Source organism: Cryptomeria japonica, unplaced genomic scaffold (genome assembly GCF_030272615.1).
Source record: "Cryptomeria japonica unplaced genomic scaffold, Sugi_1.0 HiC_scaffold_82, whole genome shotgun sequence".
NCBI lineage: Eukaryota > Viridiplantae > Streptophyta > Pinopsida > Cupressales > Cupressaceae > Cryptomeria > Cryptomeria japonica.
In genome coordinates, this window is record NW_026728904.1 from 137,396 (window position 1) to 148,730 (window position 11,335).

At 33.7% G+C, this 11,335-nt stretch overlaps 1 protein-coding gene across 1 annotated transcript; it reads left to right on the forward strand.

Annotated features, from left to right (window-relative positions):
• The first annotated feature begins 10,072 nt into the window (after positions 1–10,072).
• LOC131864271 (agmatine hydroxycinnamoyltransferase 1-like) lies at positions 10,073–10,934 on the forward strand. Its single transcript, XM_059215200.1, has 2 exons — positions 10,073–10,360; positions 10,458–10,934. The coding sequence occupies exons 1-2, from the start codon at positions 10,073–10,075 to the stop codon at positions 10,932–10,934; spliced, it is 765 nt and encodes a 254-aa protein (XP_059071183.1).
• The last annotated feature ends 401 nt before the right edge of the window (positions 10,935–11,335 follow it).

Consider the following 11,335-nt stretch of genomic DNA (forward strand, 5'->3'; position numbering starts at 1 on the left):
ACTCGAAAATATATTATAGGACTTAAATACATTTCTCCTACATTCATAACTTCTATGACCAACACCATTGCAATGATAGAAAATTGAAGCAGTCATCGATGAGGAGGAACCTCAAGGAGATCAGTCCAAACCAGTCAGCAAGAGTAAACACAATGGAAACACACAGATGTGATGGAGGCAATGCAAAACATATAGTTTTATTGCATGAAATTTTATTACATCCCACTAGTAACAACTGGGTTATAACATACCGACACACAGGCCTAGTAGAATAGGTCACACCGAAATCTTGAACCGAAGGATCTATCTTCTAGACACAATCTATCTATCTAATACTTCTTGATTCCAAATTGATTGCATACTAAAGCATGATTATATATATATATATATATATATATATATATATATATATATATATATATATCGATCTAAAGGATCCAGTCGGCCCAAAAAGGATCAAAACCCAAAGAACAAGACCTAACATGCAAAATGAACAAGGTTGGCCTCCGCCAAGAGATTCCTCTGAAAAATCCAAAGGATGAAATGTAGAAGGTCGGCCACATGCCAATAAACATCAATATCAATTTCCAACGCTCTGCAATATTCGGAATGGGTTCTAGTAGATCACCAGAATAGGTCTCAGGCAACCAGTAACAAGAAATTATCATTGAAACTGGTAGTGATATCTTGTTGGAAAGTGATCCAAAATAGATGCGGTTTGAAAGAAAGAAAGAGGATCAAGTCTTCAAGTAGAATCCAATTCTAGAGGGTGTAGTGAGCCAAAACTAGGACACACAGAAAGGAAAACTAAAACTGCAAATAAAATAGAAAAGAAATGTTTTTTTGTTGATGGAAGATTGTTGTGATTCGGGGATGCTCTTCCATCAGATATTTGAGGTTAATTTAAAGTGAGCCTCTAACTTTGTTAGGGTCAGAGGAAAACCAAGGTGGTCTACCTCTTCCTGAGAAATCCAAGATGAATCTTCAACTAGTCTGTTCTTCCATTTCACAAGATATTCTTTGTGCTGACTGTTCTGGGTACTAAACCCAATCCTACTATCCAAAATATCTTCAATCTTGTCCAATTCCTTCCGAGGCAATTGTTTCTCAAGGTTTGTAACATTTTCCTCACTGAATTCTGGTTCATGGTATTCATTAAGATCTGTAATGTTGAATATAGGTGAAATACTTAGACTATCTGGTAGCTCCACTTCATATGCATTTCCAAAACTAAACTTCCTCAAGATCTTATAGGGTCCAAACTTCTTCATCTGCGACTTATTATAAGTTCCAATCGGGAATCTCTCTTTTCTCAAGTATACCATCACTTCATTGCCAACTTCAAAATGCTTATGTCTCCTCTTCTCATTTGCCTTCTCCTTATATTTTATATTCATGTCTTCCAAATGTTGTCTAACTTGAATATGCGATGCTACCATGTGATCTGCAAAATCTTCTACTTCTGAATTCCTCTGGTCTTCACTGCTAATGTCTCTCAATTATGCTATTCCTCTAGGATGAACTCCAGTAACAATGTCAAAAGGTGTTTTTTTGGTACTTCTATTCACTAAATTGTTATAGGCAAGTTATGCTTGTGCAAAGATCAAATCTCAAATTTCAGTTTTATTTCCCACAAAACATCTCAAAAAATTTACCAAACTCCGGTTAACTACTTATGTCTGTCCATCAGTTTGTGGATGAAAAGTACAACTAAACTTCAATTTGTCTTCATCTTCTTCCAAAGTATTCTCCAAAAATAGCCAACAAACTTAGTATCTCTTTCTTAAACTATGCCCTTAGGTAATCGATGCAACCTTACCACTTGATTGAAAAATAGGTCTGGCACATGAAATGCATCTGATGTTTTCTTACAAGGTATGCAATGCACCATCTTTGAAAATATATCCACTACCACAAATATAAAATCATTCCCTCTCAGTGTCTTAGGAAATCCAATTACAAAATCCATGCTTATATCCTCCCAAGGTCTTACCGGTATTGTCAAAGGTTTATACAATCCCACATTCTAACTACTACCTTTTGAAACTTGACAAACTCTACAAATTTGCACATATCTCTTAACATCCTTATGAATCTGGGGCCAAAAGTATTGCTCACTCACTAATGCAAATGTTTTATCAATACCAAAATGTCCAGCTAAAGCTCCACTATGCTTCTCTTTTATCAGGTTCTCTCTCATGAAACTCTTAGGTATGCATAACTAGACTCCCTTGAATAACATCCCATCCAGAATGAAATAATCCAACCATTTGCTTCTATCAACCATAACCGGTTCTCTACATGCTTTCCAAGGTTCTGTAATATTTGGGTCTTCATCATACAAGGTATTAAAGTCTTCAAAACCTAATACTATCACTCTCATCTCTGTCAAAAAATTCCTTCTCGTACTCAATGCATCAACAATTTTGTTAGATTTCCCACTTCTATGCTTCAACACAAATGTGTAACTTTTCAAGAACTCTACCCATATCATATGTCTCTGATTCAACTTACTCTGACTATTCAAATACTGCAAAGATTGATGATCTATATATAATACAAACTCGTTAGGCAACAAGTAATGTCTCTATTTCTTCAAGGATTGAACTATGGCATACAAATCTTGATCATACACTAAATATCTCTTCCAGGAATAATTCAATTTCTCACTGAAATATACTACTGCTCTCTCTTGTTGACTCAAAACTGCTCCTATTGCTGTTCCACTTGCATCACAACCACTTAAAATACCTTATTGAAATTCGGTAAAGCCAACACAGGCTACTTAGTCACTTTCTTCTTCAACAATTCAAAAAATTTGTTTGCTCTAGTGGTCCACTTGAATTCCTTCCCATCTCCCCTCATGGTCTAAGTCATAGGGTTACAAACTGAATTGAAATTTTTGATAAACTTCCAATAAAAACTAGCCAATCCATGAAATGATCTTACCTCTCCAATGCTTTTTGGTGTAGGCCACTCAATAATGGATTTAAATTTCTTAGGGTTCGTCTTCAAACCATGCTCAGATATCACAAAGTCCAAATAGACTAACTCATCCTTCATAAAAGTGCACTTCTTAATATTGATCAATAACTTTTCTTCTCTCAACCTCTACAAAACTTGTCTTAACTGCAACAAATGGTCCGCTTTTGTTCTACTGAAAATCAAAATGTCATCCAAATACACAATAACAAACTTACCCAAAATTTTCTTCAATACCTCATTCACTAGCCTCATGAAAGTACTCGGTGCATTAGTCAATCCAAAAGGCATCACCAAACATTCATATGGTCCTTCATTTGTCTTAAATATTGTCTTACACTCAGCACCTTCTCTGATCCTAATCTGATGATATCCACTCTTCAAATCTATCTTTGTAAAGTATTTTCCTCCACTCAAACAGTCTATTATGTGATCCATCCTAAGCAAAGGAAACCAATATTTCACTATGATCTTATTTATTATTCTTGAATTGGTACACATTCTCCATTCTCCATTCTTCTTAGGTGCTAATAATGTTGGTACTGCACAAGGGCTCAGACTTTCCTTGATCAAATCTTTCTTCAATAGCTCTTGCACTTGTCTATTCAGTTCTTCATTCTCTATTGGTGTCAATCGGTATGCATCTTTGTTAGGCAGACTAGCTCTGGGAACGAATTCCATGTAATGATTAATACTTCTAACACGTGGCAATCCATCAGGTACATTATATGAAATGATGTCCTCATATTCTGTCGGCAAATCTCTGATCTCTATCGGGTGTTCTCCTTCTAGTTTCGGTTTCTCAATCTTCTTAGGAATTAAGGAAAAACACACATTCTCATGTCTCAGTCCATCCATGAATTTCCTTCCATCTACTAAATAGATTCTGGTATTCATACAAACTTCATTCTTCAAAGGTTCCTCCAAAGGTAAAAAGGTTTACTTCATCCCATTGGCCACGATAGTGTATTTATTCTTCCTCCCATCATGTATTGTTTATCTATCAAACTACCTAGGTCTTCCCAATAAAAGCTTATAAATATCCATAGGCATAATATCACACAAAACTTCATCATGATAATTCCCAATTTTCAATTTTACTAAACATTGTTCACTTACTAACAACTTATGTTCATCCTGAATCCATGCTATCTGATAAGGCTTAGGGTGTCTCAATCTCTCCAATTTCAACTTATTCACCATCTCTTCTGAAACAAGATTATCTAAACTACCACTATTAATAACAACTTTACAACACTTACTAGATACCTTACATCTGGTCTTGAACAGGTTCTTCCTCTGCAAGTGTTCTTCATCTCCTTCGGTATAACATAAATCTCTCCTCATCACCAACAGTTCTCCATCTTCTAGTTTATTGTCTAATCCGGTGGGGTTCTCTTCCACCAGTACTGCTATTCTGGTAGCCTTTGTCTTCTTACATTCAAATGCACGGTGTCATTCTCCTTCACACTTAAAGTGGGTTCCTCTAAATATCCTCTTGCCTTGTCTTCCAAAGTTCTCATTTCGATAACCATCCGGTAGAAATTTCTATCATCCTTTCGATATGAATTACCTTCTTTTCTCACTTCCTTGTCCTTATTTTAACCTGTATTGGTTCCTATACCTCCGATATATCCTCTTCCTCCTCTACCTCTCTATCTTTTCTCATGTCTTTTGTTTAATTTCTCTTCAGCCTTTATTACATAATCGTAAGCCTCTTCAACACTCTCCAATTTGATCATACTGAGCTCCTCTTGTATAGACATCTGCAATCTGTTGAAATATCTTGCAATCTATTCAACTTCATCGCCAACATGTATGGATCTGATTTTCGACTTGTAAAACTCTTCGGTGTACTCCTTCACACTAGATTCCTTTTGTCTCAGATTCTGCAACTTCTAGAACAAATCCACTTGATAATTCACCAGGACAAATATTGATTTTAACTTAGCAATCATCCTATCCCATGTCTTAATATTTTCTTTACCTCTTCTTTGTCTATCAACTTGCAAATTCTCCCACCAAACAGATGCATGACCTTTCAACCGAGTACAGGCATACTTCACCTTCCTCTCTTCTGCAGTGTTTTTAAAATCAAAATACTTATCCATCTCCGAGATCCAATCCTTCAAAACCCTTCAAAACATTTCTTCCTCCAGATCAACTGCCTGTAGGTTCACTTGTTCTGATGGGACTTCTAAGACAACACCTTAATGTGTTTAATCTAAGGCTAAAGGTGACTTAAAAATATGTTTGAAATACTTAAATGAGAATTACCAGTCTGTCTTCTTGAACCCATTAAATACATCTAGATTTGACTATGGACCATGTTTGTAAGTTTCAAGAATGTGAGTATATATTGTTTAGAACCAATTTGTTTGCAACCAAGGTTTTCAAATCTTGAGAATGTTCCAAAGTAAGTTTTGATACCAATTGGGGGTTACATCTAAATTTCAGCCATGATTACAAATATTAGGAATGTAGGAAGAGTTGAAGTGTATCAAATAGATCACCTATTATTATATGATCTCTATTTACCAATTTTAAAAAACTAGAGCATAGTGTATGGTACCAATTTAATTGTATTCCATGTTTGAAAACTTGAGAATGTGACACAATTTGTATGATATGAATGATGGGTTATATATTGACCATGGTCTATGTTAGCAAACCTATAATATTTCAAATGAGTTACAATATTCTTTGTATGCATTGCATTTTACTTTGATCAACAATTACAAAATTTAAGCATATGGAGTGAACTGTCATGTGCCAAATATGGCTTACATTTTCACTTGGATCCATGTTTACAAATAATAAGAGTTTTGGGATAGTTATAGTCTAAACATGAATTACCTTTTTTAAAGTGTTGCCCATGGTTTTTGTGGAGTACAGGAAATAGCAGATATATAAGATATTTAATCTATTTATTAGTTAATTATAAATCTATTTCATCAAAAAAATTATATTATGATTATCTATTATTATTTATATTATAATTTATATAATATAAAATTTTAAATATATTGATTATAGAATTGTAGATTTATTATGTCGAGAGGCATCTACAATGACATCAAAATGTCTGTAAACAAAAATCCATTTTTGAAACTATTTGATATGCAAACGATGGGTACATGAATGAAATATGTCATGTTCTAGCTTTTGTGGTGTTATTTTATTACTCCAAATAAACTAGAACCCTCGCCAATTGTCTCTAGTGTGGGACTTTAATGGAGTTGTATCTTGGTGTTTAATATTTTCAAGAACATTTATTTTACCATGATTCTCTTCTATTATAAATATCTTGCAACATATTTTACATATATTTTTTAAATATAGGTATACTAGTATTCTATATATTTATTTTATATGATATGTTTCTATAAAATTTATTTCTCTTATTTATGTCATATATATACTTAATTACTTAAGGATTGATAATTATTTTCCATAATATGAGTGAAAATAGTCATCTTGTTGTCACTACTTTCATTTGGTAGTGCAATGAATAGTATGATAAAGATGTCTATCCTCCTTGTTTTCTACAACATTGTGTTATACAAGTATTTAAATCACCTACATGTTTTATTTTTGGCCTCGTTTTCCAATAACAAAACTTGCTACAAATTTGGATGTGAGGGTGTACAACATATTTATGCTCTCCATTTTACCTAAGTTTGTCATAAACCTAAAATAGTAGTCTTTGAAAATGGATATATATTTTTTTGCAGTTTCCATAGATGCATTCATGACTCGCATTTGTATTGCAGTCCTAAAAACTATGAGAAAAGAGAAATCAATGTCATGTGAAAACAAATGATTGGAAAAATGATAAATGCACAAGAAGGAAAAAGAGTCACATATTAAAAATTTTAATAGCATGGTTATTGGGGCATTTTTAAGTAGGTATCGTATTGGGTAGAACTTTGAAATGTGTAGTTTTTACCCTTCCATGCATAATTCATCCCACAACATGAATCATTGCTATCTAGAAACCAAAACAATAGCTATAAGCAATTAAGTTACATGCAAAGAGAACAAAAAAAATAAAATCATGAAAGTCCAATTTACCCATTAGAATTTGTGGATGTGTGAAGTTAGCAATAAAAACTATTGGTATGATTTCCCTAGTAACATTATTTTCAGATTGATGTGAAGGCACCGACTCGTTGTTTCTTTTGTGTATCTCTGAACTCCACCCAGTAAGAGCTCATTAACCATGGTGGATGTGGCTAAGAAACTTAAAATGTGTCTAGTATAGTAAATAATTCCTCCCTTCATAGGTAATATATTTAATAACATAAATGACTACACAATCCCATTCCCATGGAAGAGAGAGACATGTAGTGCCTTGATAGGAAGAATTCAATGGAAGATCTAACTGCATAGTGAATTTTGCATGAGCAGACAAGGTGTCATGTGTTATGGAAAACTCTCTTCTTTCATTAGTAACCTCATAGCTTTTGATATTAAGTAGTTGGGACTGTTACTACTTTCTTATTGAACCCATTCCCTTGTCTTCTTTAATGTGTGTAATCTATGGTGATAAGTGAATTAAAAATATGTTTGAAATAGTTAAATGAGAATTAATACTCTATCTTATTGAACCCATTAAATACATCTAGATTTGACTATACGCATGTTTTTAAGTTTGAAGAATGTGAGTATATATTGTTTAGAGCCAATTTGCTTGTGACTAAGGTTTTCAAATCTTGAGAATGTTCTAAGGTAATTTTTTATACAAATTTTGGGTTACATTTGATTTTCAGTCATGATTACAAATTGACCCTTCATATGTGCTTTGATTTTAAATGAGATGTACTTTTTGACCCTTGCATGCATAATGAATACCACAACGTTGAATCATTACTACCCAAAAGCCAAAACAATATCTATAAGTAATCATGACTGAAAATCAAATGTAACCCAAAATTGGTATCAAAACTTATCTTGGAACATTCTCAAGATTTGAAAACCTTGGTCACAAGGAAATTAGTTCTAAACAATATATACTCACATTCTTCAAACTTACAAACATGGTGTATAGTCAAATCTAGATGTTTTTAATGGGTTCAATAAGATAGAGTATTAATTCTCATTTAACTATTTGAAACATATTTTTAAATCACCTGTAGCCATATGTTACACACATTAAGGAAGACAAGGGAAGAAAGAAGAATATGTTTTCTAATTCCCATAAGCATTATTTACTTAGACATTAAATGAAGGAGATTTAATAGGAAAGAAAAATCTTTCTATTTAATTTAATATTATAGTGATTCATTGCACACTAACTTATCGTTTGTCTCACCATCAAAATATAGTAATATGTGGGATAGGAAGCGACATAGAGATACACGACAAAATTTTATTTATTTTAAAATATATTATTAATATTAAAATTATTTATCATTTCAAGGTCATGATGTAACAAAGAGTAATTACAATTACATGTTAGATCTCCTACCTATTGTATTTTATTATAAGATGACACTAATATATAAATTAGTAATAATTAGTTATACAATTTGGCAATAAACCTCCTAGCATATCAAGAGTTTAAAGGCAACCAAAATATCTTTGTATAAGTGTTACATGATGTGTAGGATATTTCTAACTTCAGTTGGAAAACTTGACAACAACTAAAGCATTAACATTGAAAATGATGCCTCTTATCAAAGTTCCAAGAAAATGAACATGTTTCATGATAGAGATATATACATAAGAAGACTAGTAGAGAGAGGAATATATGAATAGAGGTGGTAAAGAGAGATAGATATAGAGCAAGAGAGAAGGAACATGAGAAACTATATTTCAAATAATTAGGTTATACTAAATACTTGCATTTTACCAATGAATATAATTATCTAGAAAAGAGAGGAAGTGAGAAGGGAGATAGATATATAAAAAAGACAAAGTATGGAAGAGAGATAGAATGAAATAGATAGATGTGAGAGAGAGGAGGGGAGGTGATAGATAAAGGTAAAAGGAACATTGAGAAGGGGAAAGATAGAGGTCAAGAGATTAAGAGCAATGGAATACAAAATTAAGTGTGTGGCTTATGTCATCCATGTGTAGATAGGATACAGGTATCTGAATCTTATTTTAGTATTCATTTTATTTTTCAGATATCTAGATGTTCAAAAAAGTATTAGATATGTATAGAACTTAAACAATATAAGTATTAAGGCTATGAGATTTCCACAATCCATTTTGTATTATAATGTATTTTTCTGGATTCGATTGTGTGTGGATTAGATATGTATAAAACTTAAACAATATAAGTATTTTCAAATTCTTTCTTTATGAAAATTGACTTGAAAAGTTTATTTTAATAAACTAATGAAATATACACTTTGTTTCTTACAATACTTATTTCTTTATAATCTTTTTATTTTAATACATAAAACATGGTATTTTAAATCATTTCTGTGTCAAAATCTACATTGTTATTACTATTATATATAAAAAATTTATAGAGTAAATTATTACATATTCCTTAAATATGATGTGCCTTACATTCATTTATATGAATTACCATAGATTCTAATACAACCAGACGCGGAACTGTCACATGGTAATGTCAGTCTTTGGAATGCTAACTTCTCTGCAAATAATTTGTTAAGTTGAAGCTCACCCAATGCGAATAAAACACATGGGAATGCCAGGTATTGGAATGCTAACTTATTTGGAAATAATTAGCTGAGTGGATTGTTCAGCCAGAAAATCTATTTAAAAAACGCACAAATTGCAGAATCATACCCAGTGGATAGCGTGGTAGCAGAGCCATTGGAGGCTTCAACGGTCTGTTGATAAGGCATAGCTATCTTATCAGACACGTCGATCTTTCTTTAATATTTACAGTTGCGATTGCCCAAGTATATAAAGAGCTTGCTATCCCTTAAGAAATCCTTCATTGTGAAAGCACAATACAAGACATTGCATTTGCATTATAGAGAAAGAGAGAAGAGGGAGAGAGAAAAGAATGAAAGTGTTGAGAGGCGAAGGTGTGTAGATCAAACCCTGTGCGGGTAAAGATCATCGTGAGCTTGTTGAACTGAACAATCTGGATCTAGTTGCATATCCAATGTACAACAAGGTGGTGTATGCTTTCGAAGCTCCGACCCCTAGCTCAGAGGTGTTGAAGGAAGGACTGGCCAAAGTTCTGGCGGAGTTCAGAGAATGGGCAGGGCGATACACCAAAGAAACAGCGAGTGGGTGCCTTGGCATCAATCTGAATGACGAGGGTGTGCTTGTCATAGAAGCCGATGTAGATGGAACAATAGCAGATGCAATGCCCTTCGATCCCTTTTCATTCCTCCTTGAGTTGGTGCCACCCACATCCACCGTGGTCAATGAGCTCTTACTCATGCAGGTATGATAACCCTTAGAAGAAAACTAATTTTACTCATGGAGGTATTGTAAGACTTGTTTTAGTTATTTTTTATAACTAACAAGATTTGTTTATGTAGTTTACTCGATTTACTTGTGGAGGCTTGGTGATAGGCCTAGCTAGTCATCATCATGTTGCAGACGGACAAGCAGCTACATTTTTCATGAATTCGTGGGGGAAAATAATTAGAGGAGAGAGTATTCTACCTCCAGTACATGACCGATCTTTATTAAAAGCAAGAGATCCTCCCCAGCCATGTTTTGATCATTATGAATATAATACTATATTTGATGAGCACTCCCCAATAACGTCCAGTCTAACGGCAAAGAAGTTTCATTTTGATGCAATATTTTTACAAGAACTCAAGTCAAAGGTAAATGGATCTGATAAATCAAGAAAACCCTATACGACTTTTGAAATCCTTGTTGCCCATATGTGGAAATGCATTACAAAATCTCGAGGCCTTCATGGAGATGTGCAAACAAAAGCTAGCATTCCAGTGGGTGGAAGAAACAGGTTGAATCGTCCCTTCCCTGAAGAATACTTTGGTCACTAATACATTTAGCCTAAAATTTCGATGTAGGTTTCCAACGGAGAAGGTATATTGTGATCAAACTTGATTTTTTTTTGAAAAAATGCCCGATTTCATTGGAATTCCGACGATAATGCAACATTTGGTTTCGATGGAGAAGGAATTGGCAATGACATTAGGCTTTTTTAGAAAAAGTGCCCGCGTTCGTCGAAATTCCGACGACTGCGTGCATTACTTAAAAAAAAAAGAAAAGACCAAGTCATTTCATAAATCCCACCTTTTTACAAAATCTCGGCTCTCATTCGTCCCGCCTCTGTAGCGAACCTATGGGTTTAATCGTGGCGGGGAAGATCATTGGTGTGACAAACACGGCCGCAACGGGGAACGGGGGAATGAAGTGCCAAGGGCTGGTACATAACCAACGA